Genomic DNA, 16,110 nt, shown 5'->3' on the forward strand with positions numbered 1-16,110 from the left:
CTACAGTTGAAGAAGAATGGGAAAGTAATTTTGCTTTGAAAGTTGATAAACTGTTCTGCCTGCGGTTATGGAACCCCTACCTGTCCCAGACCTGCTGTTTTCAACTCTTAATGATCGGCTATGAAAAGCCAACTGACATTTATTCCTGATTACTATTTGACCATGCTTGTCACTTATGAACATTTTGAACATCTTGGCCATGTTCTGTTATAATCTCCACCCGGCACAGCCAGAAGAGGACTGGCCACCCCTCATAGCCTGGTTCCTCTCTAGGTTTCTTCCTAGGTTTTGGCCTTTCTAGGGAGTTTTTCCTAGCCACCGTGCTTCTACACCTGCATTGCTTGCTGTTTGGGGTTTTAGGCTGGGTTTCTGTACAGCACTTCGAGATATTAGCTGATGTACGAAGGGCTATATAAAATAAACTTGATTTGATTTGATTTGATAAACTTGTAACCCCACTTTTATAAAAATGGTCCTTGAATGTTTTGGTACACCTACCTGAGAGCTCTTCTTTGTCTACACCCCATTCAGCACCATTCACACCCTCTTAAGCCTTAGCCCCAACCCATCTCTTTAAGGATTCACACGTGAGGCCATGTGCTAAACAGAGTGAGTAGCATTGTAAACAACCAAAGATTTCAAGACTAAAAGTGGGGAAAGTAGTAGCCTAAAATAAGAAAAAACTCCAGGTAGGAATACACTTTATCTAGTCCTTGGCCTACATCCTAATCTGACTTTGGTGCAGGTCATGTTGTTATTCACATGACCTCTGACCTCTGTCTCTGGTAAACACCCACTATATCAACTACAATCTAAGTTTATTTGTCACATACATAGGATACAGGTGTAAACGGTACAGTGAAATGGTTACTTGCATATTTGCATAGGAGCAATATCAAAAGCAGGAAGTGTCCAGATTAAAATATTTTATAAATATTAGATGACGGTTACCCAGACACACTTGTCTAAAATGATGGGTCATGTGAAAGTAATGTTATGACCAACCCAACAGACGCATCTAGATAAGTGGATGGGACACTATTGTCTAGACGTGTACACATGTTCATGAAATGCAATAGATGGCCGTAATCACCCCCCAGACACACCTGGTGAACTTGATGGGTCATGTAATCATCTGAGGCTTGTAGCTAGCTAGCCAGCTAAACAATGAACCGGTAAAACTCATACTACCACCAATACAAACATTGTCAAAGCTGTAGAATGAATCTACAGGTAGCTAAAGCTAACCAACTAGGTTCAATGTTAGCTAGCTAGCTAATATTAGACTATAACTAGTAATGCAAAGGAGTTTCTGATTCAAATAATATTACTACACGTAACATTAGCTAGCAAGCCAGCAGGCTAACGTTCGCTAGCTAGCTAACAGTACACTTTAACTTGCAATGAAAATGACTTTTTGACAAAATATACTTTCTGAAAATGTAGCTGAACTCACCTGTATATATGGATTTTTGAATCATTTTTTAAAAATATCCTAAAATGACTCTTCTGTGACGTGTGACAAACGCCAAGCTTCCTGAAACGGGTCACAAACGGGTCACAAACGGGTCACAAATTAAGTCTTTGTTTTCATGAATTTTTACAATATAGCAAATTTTAAATTCTGGTTCATCAAGTGGAAATCTCTCAGTTCTGCCTCCAGGACAAGACTCATCCCAATAACCATCAACCTGTAGAGGTATCACACTATTTCACCACGTAGGTGTGGCTTGGCTCAGACAGCATGATCTGATTCTGATTCCATTCCCTGACTTCCTCTCTGTACATTGAATTTTACTGGTCCTCAGTGTGCTTCAGTTGGACAGACTAGACAGAGGGCAGCCGACACAGCGACGGTGTGAGAGAACCGAGAGAGAACCGAGGATGGGGGGCGGAGGACAGCAGACGGAGTCAAGCGAGCCGGCCAAGGGTGACAGGGGTGGGCCCGGTGGAGGGGGAGGAGGGCGAGGTGGCAGTGCAGTCTACACCTGGGAAGAGGTCCAGAGGCACTGCCACAGAGGCGACCAGTGGTTGGTCATCGACAGGAAGGTCTATAATATTTCCCAGTGGGCGAAGAGACACCCGGGGGGCATCCGGGTCATCAGTCACTTTGCCGGAGAAGATGCCACGGTCAGTAGCCTAACTATGGAAGTTGTTGGTCAAATGTTCTCAAGCTATTCCAGGAAGTTTGTTACAAATGTTATATTGTAGGTATGACATATTACACTAGTTGTTAGTGGATCGTACATTATGACTGTATGACATATTACACTAGTTGTTAGTGGATCGTACATTATGACTGTATGACATATTACACTAGTTGTTAGTGGATCGTACATTATGACTGTATGACATATTACACTAGTTGTTAGTGGATCGTACATTATGACTGTATGACATATTACACTAGTTGTTAGTGGATCGTACATTATGACTGTATGACATATTACACTAGTTGTTAGTGGATCGTACATTATGACTGTATGACATATTACACTAGTTGTTAGTGGATCGTACATTATGACTGTATGACATATTACACTAGTTGTTAGTGGATCGTACATTATGACTGTATGACATATTACACTAGTTGTTAGTGGATCGTACATTGTGACTGTATGACATATTACACTAGTTGTTAGTGGATCGTACATTATGACTGTATGACATATTACACTAGTTGTTAGTGGATCGTACATTATGACTGTATGACATATTACACTAGTTGTTAGTGGATCGTACATTATGACTGTATGACATATTACACTAGTTGTTAGTGGATCGTACATTATGACTGTATGACATATTACACTAGTTGTTAGTGGATCGTACATTATGACTGTATGACATATTACACTAGTTGTTAGTGGATCGTACATTATGACTGTATGACATATTACACTAGTTGTTAGTGGATCGTACATTATGACTGTATGACATATTACACTACACCTAATGTCATGATAATCTCTTAACCATGAATGAATCATCATTCATTTTTACTTAGAGACATACACTGAGTGTACAAATCATTAGGAACACCTTCCTAATATTGAGTTGCACCCCCCTTTGCCCTCAGAACAGCCTCAATTCGTCCTGGGAATGGACTCTACTAGGTGTCGCAGGCGTCCCACAGGGATGCTGGCCCATTCTGACTTCCTTTCTTCCCACAGTTGTGTCAAGTTGGCACAACTTTTTAGGTGATGGACCATTCTTAATACACACGGGAAACTGTTGAGCGTGAAAAACCCAGCAGCGTTGCAGTTCTTGATACAAACCGGTGCACCTGGAACCTACTACAATACCCTGTTCTAAAGCATTTCAAAATTTTTGTCTCGCCCATTCACCCTCTGAAAGGCACACATACACAATTCATGTCTCAATTGTCTCAAACCTTTAAAAAAAAATCCTTCTTTAACCTGTCTCCTCCCCTTCATCAGGTGACATCAGTAAGAGAACATAGCTTTCACCTGGATTCACCTGGTCAGTCTATATCATGGAAAGAGTTCCTAATGTTTTGTAGACTCACTACTTTTACTGAGAGGACATTGGTATGTATTTCTCTTAAACAACATAGATGAATCTATATCTCTGATTTCTAGGAAGCATTTTCCGCATTCCATCCTGATCCTCATTTTGTCAGGAAGTTTCTGAAGCCGTTGCTGATTGGAGAGCTGGCAACGACAGAGCCCAGCCAGGACCATGGGAAAAATGTGAGGAGGCCCGTCTTTCTCTCTCTCCCTCTACATAACATACATCGTTGTAGGCTACATAATGATATCATAAGGTGAATGCACCAATTTGTAAGTCGCTCTGGATAAGACCGTCTGCTAAATGACTTAAATGTCAAATGTAAATGTACTTCAGCTTTCTGTTACTTATATTTCCGTACCCTTCTTCTTCCTCTTCTTCTCTACAGGTTTCTCTCAATTTACACTGTCCTTATTCCTCTCCTGTCCTCTTCCTCCCCTCCACTCCCATCTCTCTACCATCGTCCACCTTCCTCCTGGTTCATCTACTATGCTCTATCACAGTTGGTCTTTCTGCATTTCCTTGCATCCTATCAGCTCGCCACCTCGATTCAAGGACGGAGTAATTGAGAAAGACCCCTTACTTCATACGTCTTAATTGATTATCGATCACCTCTAACCCATACAGGCAGCACTAGTGCAGGACTTCCAGGCCTTGCGTGACCGTGTGGAGAGTGAGGGCCTCCTCCGTGCCCGCCCCCTGTTCTTCAGCCTCTACCTGGGCCACATCCTGCTACTAGAGGCCCTGGCTTTGGGCCTGCTCTGGGTCTGGGGGACCAGCTGGAGCGTCACACTGCTCTGTTCCCTCATGCTGGCCACGTCTCAGGTACCATTACAGTATTATTAGGGAGTACAAGAAGATAGTTGACAGGCAGATTCAAAGGTTAGGCATAGGGATCGAAGGTTAGGGTTAGGGTTAAGATTACCTTTAAGGTTAGGTTTAGGATTAAGGTTAGGGTTAAGTGTCACGTTGTATAAAGGATTGGAGACAGGTGCAGGAATACGTAATAGGGGGTTTTAATACTCCACCCAAAAATACAACATGCCATGAAAGGCACAGGGACGTAGCCCAAAACAAACACGTATACAAAAACACAGGGATGTAACCCAAACAAAAGAGCGAGGTTAAACCTTTAATAAATACACGGGGCGAGACCCGTAATAACGAGTGCACAACAATACACGGGATGAGACCCGTAATAACGAGTGCACAACAATACACGGGGCAAGACCCATAATAACAAGTACACAACAATACACGGGACGAGATCCGTAATAACGAGTGCACAACAATACACGGGGCAAGACCCATAATAACAAGTACACAACAATACACGGGGCGAGACCCGTAATAACGAGTTCACAACAATACACGGGACGAGACCCGTAGTAACGAGTGCACAACCAGACACGGGACGAGACACGTAATAACAAGTACACAACAATACACGGGGCGAGACCCGTAATAACGAGTGCACAACAATACACGGGACGAGACCCGTAGTAACGAGTGCACAACCAGACACGGGACGAGACCCGTAATAACAAGTACACAACAATACACGGGACGAGACCCGTAATAACGAGTACACAACAATACACTGGGCAAGACCCGTAATAACAAGTACACAACAATACATGGGACGAGACCCGTAATAACAAGTACACAACAATACACGGGACGAGACCCGTAATAACAAGTACACAACAATACACGGGACGAGACCCGTAATAACAAGTACACAAAAATACACAGGGCGAGACCCGTAATAACAAGTACACAACAATACACGCTGCAAGAAAGCCGAAACAACAGAGCACAGGTACTCACAAGACCAACGGACATGGAAACAATAATCAACAAGGACAATGGGGAACAGAGGGCACATTTATACACATACTAATCAGGGGGAATGGGAATCAGGTGTGCGTAATGAGACAGGACAGTCCGGGGTTGGTGGTAATGATCCAGTTCAGTGATGCCACGAAGACCGGTGACGTAGACCTCCGGAGCTGGTGAACGGAATGAGCAGCAGTACCGGGGGAATCCGTGACATTAAGGTTATGGGATTAGGTTAGGGGATTAGGTTAGGGTTAAGGTTAGGGTTAAGGTTAGGGTTAAGGTTAGAGGATTAGGTTAGGGTTAAGGTTAGGGGATTAGGTTAGGGTTAAGGTTAGGGTTAGAGTTAAGGTTAGGGGATTAGATTAGGGTTAAGGTTAGAGAATTAGGTTAGGGTAAAGGTTAGGGTTAAGGTTAGAGGGTTAGGTTAAGGTTAGGGTTAAGGTTAGGATTAAGGCTAGGGGATTAGGTTAGGGTTAAGGTTAGGGGATTAGGTTAAGGTTAGGGTTAGAGTTAAGGTTAGGGGATTAGGTTAGGGTTAAGGTTAGGGGTTTAGGTTAAGGTTAGGGTTAAGGTTAGGGTTAGAGTTAAGGTTAGGGGATTAGGTTAGAGTTAAAGTTAGGGGATTAGGTTAGGATTAAGGTTAGGGTTAAGGTTAGAGGATTAAGTTAGGATTAAGGTTAAGGTCAGACACCATTCAAAATCTGCCTTTCTTTCTCCCTCTCAGGCCCAGGCTAGCTGGCTGCAGCATGACTTCGGCCACCTGTCAGTCTTCAAGAAATCCAGCTGGAATCACGTACTGCAGAAGTTTGTCATTGGACACCTAAAGGTAGGTTACTGGACAATGGTTGGACATTTGACAATTCTGTTTCTTTAGGCTGATCTTTTGCTACTCTTTGGATAAATTAACCGGACACAGTTTAAACCCAGTCCTGGACTGGAAACCATTCTCAATGGATAATCTCCTTTGAAAGTACATTTTACTCCAGGACTATGTTAAATCTTTGTTCAGGAAACTGTCCCTTTCACTTTCCTACAGAACTAAGAACAGATATAGCCCTTGGTTCACTCCAGACCTGACTGCCCTTGACCAGCACAAAAACATCCTGTGGCGGACTGCAATAGCACCGAATTGTCCCCGCGATATGCAACTGTTCAGGGAAGTCAGGAACCAATACACACAGTCAGTCAGGAAAGCAAAGGCTAGCTTTTTCAAACAGAAATTTGCATCCTGTAGTACTAACTCCAAAAAGTTTTGGGACACTGTAAAGTCCATGGAGAATAAGAGCACCTCCTCCCAGCTGCCCACTGCGCTGAGGCTAGGCGACACGGTCACCACCGATAAATCCATGATAATTGAATATTTCAATAAGCATTTCTCTACGGCTGGCCATGCTTTCCTCCTGGCTACCCCAACCCCGGTCAACAGCTCCGCACCCCCCGAAGCTACTTGCCCAAGCCTCCCCAGCTTCTCCTTCACCCAAATCCAGATAGCAGATGTTCTGAAAGAGCTGCAAAACCTGGACCCGTACAAATCAGCTAGGCTAGACAATCTGGACCCTCTCTTTCTAAAATTATCCGCCGCCATTGTTGCAACCCCTATTACCAGTCTGTTCAACATCTCTTTCATTTCGTCCGAGATCCCTAAAGATTGGAAAGCTGCCGCGGTCATCCCCCTCTTCAAAGGGGGTGGCACTCTAGACCCAAACTGTTACAGACCTATATCCATCCTGCCCTGTCTTTCTAAGGTCTTCGAAAGTCAAGTTAATAAACAGATCACTGACCATTTCGAATCCCACCGTACCTTCTCCGCTGTGCAATCCGGTTTCCGAGCTGGTCACGGGTGCACCTCAGCCACGCTCAAGGTACTAAACAATATCATAACCACCATCGATAAAAGACAGTACTGTGCAGCCGTCTTCATCGACCTGGCCAAGGCTTTCAACTCTGTCAATCACCGTATTCTTATTGGCAGACTGAAGCAGCCTTGGTTTCTCAAATGACTGCCTCGCCTGTTTCACCAACTACTTTGCAGATAGAGTTCAGTGTGTAAAATCGGAGGGCCTGTTGTCCGGACCTCTGGCAGACTCTATGGGGGTGCCACAGGGTTCAATTCTCGGGCCGACTCTTTTCTCTGTATATATCAACGATGTCGCTCTTGCTGCGGGTGATTCCCTGATCCACCTCTATGCAGACGACACCATTCTGTATACATCTGGCCCTTCTTTGGACACTGTGTTAACTAACATCCGAACGAGCTTCAATGCTTACAACACTCCTTCTGTGGCCTCCAACTGCTCTTAAACGCTAGCAAAACCAAATGCATGCTTTTCAACCGTTCACTGCCCGCACCCGCCTGCCTGACTATCATCACTACTCTGGACGGTTCTGACCTAGAATACGTGGACAACTACAAATACCTAGGTGTCTGGCTAGACTGTAAACTCTCCTTCCAGACTCACATCAAACATCTCCAATACAAAATCAAATCTAGAATCGGCTTTCTATTTCGCAACAAAGCCTCCTTCATTCACGCTGCCAAACTTACCCTAGTAAAACTGACTATCTTACCGATCCTCGACTTCGGCGATGTCATCTACAAAAAAGCTTCCAATACTCTACTCAGCAAATTGGATGCAGTCATTCACAGTGCCATCCGTTTTGTTACCAAAGAGCCTTATACCACCCACCACTGCGACCTGTATGCTCTAGTCGGCTGGCCCTCGCTACATATTCGTCGCCAGACCCACTGGCTCCAGGTCATCTACAAGTCTATGCTAGGTAAAGCTCCACCTTATCTCAGCTCACTGGTCACAATAACAACACCCACCCGTAGCACGCGCTCCAGCAGGTATATCTCACTGGTCATCCCCAAAGCCAACATCTCCTTTGGCCGCCTTTCCTTACAGTTCTCTGCTGCCAGTGACTGGAACGAATTGCAAAAATTGCTGAAGCTGGAGACTTACATTTCCCTCACTAACTTTAAACATCAGCTATCTGAGCAGCTAACCAATCGCTGCAACTGTACATAGTACATCTGTAAATAGCCCACCCAATATACCTTCCCTCATCCCCATATTGTTTTTATTTACTTTGCTGCTCGTTTGCACATCAATATCACTACTTACACACCATAATCTGCTCATCATCATCTGCTCATCTATCACTACAATGTTAACCTGCTAAATTGTAATTACTTTGCTACTTTGTCCTATTTATTGCCATACCTCCTCACGCCATTTGCACACAGTGTATATAGACTTTCTTTTTTTTCTATTGTGTGGACTGTACACTTGTTTATTCCATGTAACTCTGTGTTGTGGTTTCTGTCGCACTTGTTCTCAACTAGCCTACCTGGTTAAATAAAGGTGACATATAAAATAAATACAAATTTAAAAAACAAAAAAACAAGAGCAGTGTTACGTTTCCAAGTTCACTACTATACATTAGCCTTATTTAGTGTAGTGTCCAACAGGTGTAAGTTACAGTAATTGTAATTGTGTGTACCATTAATAAGTAACAGTAGCTGTGTGTTTCCAGGGTGCCTCTGCTAACTGGTGGAACCATCGTCACTTCCAGCACCACGCTAAACCCAACGTGTTTAGTAAAGATCCTGATGTCAACTCACTGCATGTCTTCGTCCTGGGAGACAAACAGCCTGTAGAGGTAGTTATCTCTATAATATATATGTGATCTCTGCCCCAACTGGTCCCACAACCTTACTGCTTTATGACCCATCTGACTCCATGTCATATTTCAATAATAATCTAATCATTCATGTAATATTATTAATGTAGTGTTTAAATATCCATGTAATTGTTCATTAGATTAATTTAATATTCATGAAATAACCAGTGGTGGAAAATGAACCCAGTTGTCATACTTGAGTAAAAGTAAAGATACCTTAATAGAAAATGACTCAAGTAAAAGTGAAAGTCACCCAGTAAAATACTACTTGAGTAAAAGTCTAAAAGTATTTGGTTTAAATATACTTAAGTATGAAAAGTAAAAGTAAAAATAATTTAAAATTCCTTATATAAAGTAAAACCAGATGGCACCATTTTCTTGTTTTGAAAATGTATGGAGAGCCAGGGGCAGACACAAACATCATTTACAAATCAAATCAAGTTTATTTTATTTAGCCCTTTGTACATCAGCTAATATCTCAAAGTGCTGTACAGAAACCCAGCCTAAAACCCCAAACAGCAAGCAATGCAGGTGTAGAAGCACGGTGGCTAGGAAAAACTCCCTAGAAAGGCCAAAACCTAGGAAGAAACCTAGAGAGGAACCAGGCTATGAGGGGTGGCCAGTCCTTTTCTGGCTGTGCCGGTTGGAGATTATAACAGAACATGGCCAAGATGTTCAAATGTTCATAAATGACCAGCATGATCAAATAATAATAATGCATGGTCAAATAATGGTCAAATTACAAACGATGCATGTGTGTTTAGTGAGACAGCTAGATCAGAGGCGGTAGGGATGACCATGTGTTCTCATGACAAGTGTGTGAATTGGACCATTTTCCTCTCCTGCTAAGCATTCAAAATGTAACTAGTATTTTTGGGTGTCATGGAAAATGTATGGAGTAAAAAGTACATTATTTTCATCAGGAATGTAGTGAAGTAAAAGTAAAAGTTGTCAAAAATATAAATAGTAAAGTACAGATACCCCCCAAAAAACGACTTAAGTAGTACTCTGAAGTAAGATCCATCTGACTCCTTGTCTCTGTCTATTGCAGTATGGTGTAAAGAAGTTGAAGTACATGCCCTACCATCACCAACACCAGTACTTCTTCCTCAGTAAGTTTCTGAACACCTTTCATGGATTTCCGTATATAAATCACATCAACTTCCATTGGACACATAAAAGCAAAATATAGACCACTGATGTATGTATTACCAATATTTTCCTTCTGTCTCTCAGTTGGACCTCCACTACTTATTCCAGTGTATTTCCACATCCAGATATTGCGGACCATGTTTTTACGACAGGACTGGGTGGTGAGATTTCATACCAACTAAATGTAGACTTACTCCTCTTCATTCCCATCTGGAACATAAGGGCTTCCACGAGAGAGTAATGATATGACTATGCTAACACCTTGGGGCACTAAATCCTTGTTCATCGCTCACTAAAGCTAGCGAGCATAATATTGCACCACCATCAACACACTGACTGTACCATCAGAACTTCATACTCACAGTGATAATTGTTGCTTTGCTAGGAACCCCAGATGTGATCATTGTTGCTTTGCTAGGAACCCCAGATGTGATCATTGTTGCTTTGCTAGGAACCCTAGATGTGATCATTGTTGCTTTGCTAGGAACCCTAGATGTGATCATTGTTGCTTTGCTAGGAACCCCAGATGTGATCATTGTTGCTTTGCGAGGAACCCTAGATGTGATCATTGTTGCTTTGCTAGGAACCCTAGATGTGATCATTGTTGCTTTGCTAGGAACCCTAGATGTGATCATTGTTGCTTTGCTAGGAACCCTAGATGTGATCATTGTTGCTTTGCGAGGAACCCCAGATGTGATCATTGTTGCTTTGCGAGGAACCCTAGATGTGATCATTGTTGCTTTGCGAGGAACCCCAGATGTGATCATTGTTGCTTTGCTAGGAACCCCAGATGTGATCATTGTTGCTTTGCTAGGAACCCCAGATGTGATCATTGTTGCTTTGCTAGGAACCCCAGATGTGATCATTGTTGCTTTGCTAGGAACCCCAGATGTGATCATTGTTGCTTTGCTAGGAACCCCAGATGTGATCATTGTTGCTTTGCTAGGAACCCTAGATGTGATCATTGTTGCTTTGCTAGGAACCCCAGATGTGATAATTGTTGCTTTGCTAGGAACCCTAGATGTGATCATTGTTGCTTTGCGAGGAACCCCAGATGTGATCATTGTTGCTTTGCGAGGAACCCTAGATGTGATCATTGTTGCTTTGCGAGGAACCCCAGATGTGATCATTGTTGCTTTGCTAGGAACCCCAGATGTGATCATTGTTGCTTTGCTAGGAACCCCAGATGTGATCATTGTTGCTTTGCTAGGAACCCCAGATGTGATCATTGTTGCTTTGCTAGGAACCCCAGATGTGATCATTGTTGCTTTGCTAGGAACCCCAGATGTGATCATTGTTGCTTTGCTAGGAACCCCAGATGTGATCATTGTTGCTTTGCTAGGAACCCTAGATGTGATCATTGTTGCTTTGCTAGGAACCCCAGATGTGATCATTGTTGCTTTGCTAGGAACCCCAGATGTGATCATTGTTGCTTTGCTAGGAACCCCAGACGTGATCATTGTTGCTTTGCTAGGAACCCCAGACGTGATCATTGTTGCTTTGCTAGGAACCCCAGATGTGATCATTGTTGCTTTGCTAGGAACCCCAGATGTGATCATTGTTGCTTTGCTAGGAACCCCAGATGTGATCATTGTTGCTTTGCTAGGAACCCCAGATGTGATAATTGTTGCTTTGCTAGGAACCCTAGATGTGATAATTGTTGCTTTGCTAGGAACCCCAGATGTGATCATGTCTGGCCGTAATACCAATCTTTGTCTCCTGTGAAGGATCTGGCGTGGTCGATGAGTTTCTACCTTCGTTTCTTCTGCTGTTACTATCCCTTCTTTGGTTTCTTTGGCTCAGTAGCATTGATCAGCTTCGTCAGGTAAAGTATGAACTGAGAGGGAGCTCAAAGAATAACTCATTCATTCATTCACTGGTTCGCTAACTCACTCATTCGCTGATTCATTAATTGTATTCAAATGATCTACAGCGTGTCTCTCCAACCCTGTTCCCTCCTGTACAGTGGCTTGCGAAGTATTCACCCCCTTGGCATTTTTCATATTTTGTTGCCTTACAACCTGGAATTAAAATAGATTTTTGGGGGGTTTGTATCATTTGATTCACACAACATGTCTACCACTTTGAAGATGGAAAATATATTATATTGTGAAACAAACAAGAAATAAGACAAAAAAACAGTAAATTTCAGCGTGCATAACCATTCACCCCCCCAAAGCCAATACTTTGTAGAGCCACCTTTTGCAGCAATTACAGCTGCAAGTCTCTTGGGGTATGTCTCTATAAGCTTGGCACATCTAGTCACTGGGATTTTTGCCCATTCTTCAAGGCAAAACTGCTCCAGCTCCTTCAAGTTGGTTGGGTTCCGCTGGTGTACAGCAATCTTTCAGTCATACCACAGATTCTCAATTGGATTGAGGTCTGGGCTTTGACTAGGCCATTCCAAGACGTTTCCCCTTAAACCACTCGAGTGTTGCTTTAGCAGTATGCTTAGGGTCATTGTCCTGCTGGAATGTGAACCTCTGTCCCAGTCTCAAATCTCTGGAAGACTGAAACAGATTTCCCTCAAGACATTTTTTCTGTATTTAGCACCATCCATCATTCCTTCAATTCTGACCAGTTTCAAAGTCCCCATAGATGAAAATCATCCCCACAGCATGATGCTGCCACCACCATGCTTCACTGTGGGGATGGTGTTCTCAAGGTGATGAGAGGTGTTGGGTTTGCACCAGACATAGCATTTTCCTTGATGGCCAAAAAGCTACATTTTAGTCTCATCTGACCAGAGTACCTTCTTCCATATGTTTGGGGAGTCTCCCACATGCCTTTTGGCGAACACCAAACGTATTGTTTTATTGTTTTATTGTTTTCTTTAAGCAATGGCTTTTTTTCTGGCCACACTTCCGTAAAGCCCAGTTCTGTGGAGTGTACGGCTTAATGTCGTCCTATGGTCAGAAACCCTCCTGTAGGTTTTAACTCCAACCCTATACTAGCACACCTGATTCTAATAATTAGCTAGTTGATGAGATTAATCTGGGGTTGAAGTTAAAACCTCCAGGGGGGTTTCTCTCCAGGCACAGGGATGGAGTTAAAACCTCCAGCAGGGTTTCTCTCCAGGAACAGAGTTGGAGTTAAAACCTCCAGGGGGGTATCTCTTCAGGAACAGGGATGGAGTTAAAACCTCCAGGAGGGTTTCTCTCCAGGAACAGGGATGGAGTTAAAACCTCCAGGGGGGTTTCTCTCCAGGAACAGGGTTGGAGTTAAAACCTCCAGGAGGGTATCTCTCCAGGAACAGGGTTGGAGAGCCCTGATCTTAAGTATTATAAAACAACACAATGATGTGCTTGATGTAGTAATGTAACATACTATTGTGGCTGAATAATTGTATTGTGAATATTGTACTGTATATAGGTTTTTGGAAAGCCACTGGTTTGTGTGGGTGACCCAGATGAATCACCTTCCTATGGAGATGGATCACGAGAGACACCAGGACTGGCTCACCATGCAGGTAACATGTCATCATTACTAGACACCAGGACTGGCTCACCATGCAGGTAACATGTCATCATTACTAGACACCAGGACTGGCTCATCATGCAGGTATCATGTCATCATTACTAGACACCAGGACTGGCTCACCATGCAGGTAACATGTCATCATTACTAGACACCAGGACTGGCTCACCATGCAGGTAACATGTCATCATTACTAGACACCAGGACTGGCTCACCATGCAGGTAACATGTCATCATTACTAGAGACACCAGGACTGGCTCACCATGCAGGTAACATGTCATCATTACTAGACAACTGGGTCCGTATACAGTGTCTTGGAGTAGGAGGGCTGATCTAGGATCAGGTTCCCCCTGTCCATACATTCCTATTCATTATAATCTTAAAAGGCTAAACTGATCCGGGAACAGCAGTACTGAATACAGGCCCAGGAGTGTTTTCTGGGGCTGTGCCATCCGTAGTTCTCCAGCAGAGGGAGCTGTAACGTGTCTCTTTCTCTGGTCTTAGTTGAGTGCTACTTGCAACATTGAACAGTCAACCTTCAACGACTGGTTCAGTGGACACCTCAACTTTCAGATTGAACACCAGTAAGTGAAACAAATATCCCACCTTACTGTTGTCTGTCAACAGTATATACTGTATTTATATGGTCATTTATCAGGGCATTGACATACTAAATTATAGTTTAAGCAGTATTCAGCTTCATTTGATCTTAAATATAATTTGTTGTTTGTACTAATTACTGTACCTCATAATAGTGTTTAGATACAATATCGATACAATCCTACTCAGAAACTGAGGTTTCTCTGATAGCATTTGCTCTCTCTCTCTCTCTCTCTCTCTCCTTCCTCCTCCCACACCCCTCTCTCTCCTTCCTCCTCCCCCACCCCTCTCTCTCTCGCTCTCTCTCCTTCCTCCTCCCCCACCCCCTCTCTCTCCTTCCTCCTCCCCCACCCCTCTCTCTCTCCCTCTCCTTCCTCTTCCCCCACCCACTCCCACTCTCTCTGCCTCTCTTTCTCTGTCTCCCCCTCTCTCTCCTTCCTCCTCCCCCACCCCTATCTCTCTCTCTGCCTCTTTCTCACTCTCTGTCTCCCTCTGTCGCCTCCCCCACCCCTCTCTCTCTCCCTGCCCCCCCACTCTCTTTCTCTGTCTCCCCCTCTGTCTCCCCCACTCTCTCTCTCTGCCTCTCTGTCTCCCCCTCTGTCTCCCAGTCTGTTTCCCACCATGCCTCGTCATAACTACCACCTGGTGGCTCCTCTGGTTCGTACTCTGTGTGAGAAACATGGAGTTCCCTATCAGGTCAAGACTTTGCAGAAAGGCATCACTGATGTTTTCAGGTAACGTGTTTAAATTAATACTAGTTTAGTGCTATCCACTGGGAGTAGATTATACATCATAAGGTGATACCTGCTGCTCTCAGTCTCCTGTGTGATTTACCTGGTTTGTTATCCACCTCTGTTCTTCCCCAGGTCACTGAAGAAGTCAGGGGATCTGTGGTTGGATGCATATCTTCATAAATAAATCCCTTCCTGACTCTGGACGGGATTTAAATCCATCACATATTAACTACCTGCGAACAGAGATAGATCGAAAAAGGGACATTTCTTAGACGTTTGTGTTGATAATGATCGCTGCAAACAGCGTGGATGTCAGCTCAAGCGTAAATCACCTTTTTTTTAAAGTCAATCACAGTGCACAGGTCTGCATGTCAAACTTGATGTCTGGTGTGAAACCTACCCCCTTCCCCTGCCATCTTAATACTGCCTACCAAACAGAGTACTTTAATGTACAGGTACTCTATAGTATACTACTACTACTACTACATATACTACTACATAGTAGAGTAATAATGTATTGTGTTATTTGATGATGTTGTTGTGATGTTTTAACCTCGTTTGGACCCCAGGAAGAGTAGCTGTTAATGGGGATCTTAATTAATACAAATATTTCTGTATTATATCTGAGTGGCCTGACTGTGTGGTGGTGATAATACTGTGTGGTTTACATTGCTGTGTGGTATTTTCTACCATAGTATAGTGTTAACCGAGTTTTCAAACATGTCTTATACACTGTAAAAAATTAGCATTGTCATTTTTTTTTTTTTTTAAAGACCTTTTTTTAAATGTTATTATTTGAGTACAAGACTATCATGTCTATCAACGACAGGACACTCACTGTGCTGTGAATGTGAGTTGCCTTCACCGAGTTCAGGGTCCTGTTCAGTTGGGAGAAAACGTTTTGAAACAACGAGGTATAACCCGAAATTGTCCAATAGGAATATCGAATTTTCTGTTGTCCATTGCAAAACGTTTTGCTACAATATGCCCTATTGAAAACGACCTTAGACTATGTGACTGAGCTATTTCTCTGTAAAGTGTGGTTGTTATTTTACATCTGTACACTAAGGGGAGCTCTATGGAGATAGG

At 43.2% G+C, this 16,110-nt stretch overlaps 1 protein-coding gene across 1 annotated transcript; it reads left to right on the forward strand.

Moving 5' to 3' along the window:
• Window positions 1-1,884: 1,884 nt before the first annotated feature.
• LOC120042187 (acyl-CoA Delta-6 desaturase-like) lies at window positions 1,885-15,220 on the forward strand. Its single transcript, XM_038987055.1, has 12 exons — window positions 1,885-2,130; window positions 3,603-3,713; window positions 4,159-4,356; window positions 6,098-6,199; window positions 8,911-9,036; window positions 10,109-10,169; window positions 10,294-10,370; window positions 11,937-12,034; window positions 13,582-13,678; window positions 14,192-14,271; window positions 14,896-15,021; window positions 15,154-15,220. The coding sequence occupies exons 1-12, from the start codon at window positions 1,885-1,887 to the stop codon at window positions 15,203-15,205; spliced, it is 1,374 nt and encodes a 457-aa protein (XP_038842983.1). The 3' UTR covers window positions 15,206-15,220.
• The last annotated feature ends 890 nt before the right edge of the window (window positions 15,221-16,110 follow it).

Source organism: Salvelinus namaycush, unplaced genomic scaffold (assembly GCF_016432855.1).
Source record: "Salvelinus namaycush isolate Seneca unplaced genomic scaffold, SaNama_1.0 Scaffold63, whole genome shotgun sequence".
Taxonomy (NCBI): domain Eukaryota; kingdom Metazoa; phylum Chordata; class Actinopteri; order Salmoniformes; family Salmonidae; genus Salvelinus; species Salvelinus namaycush.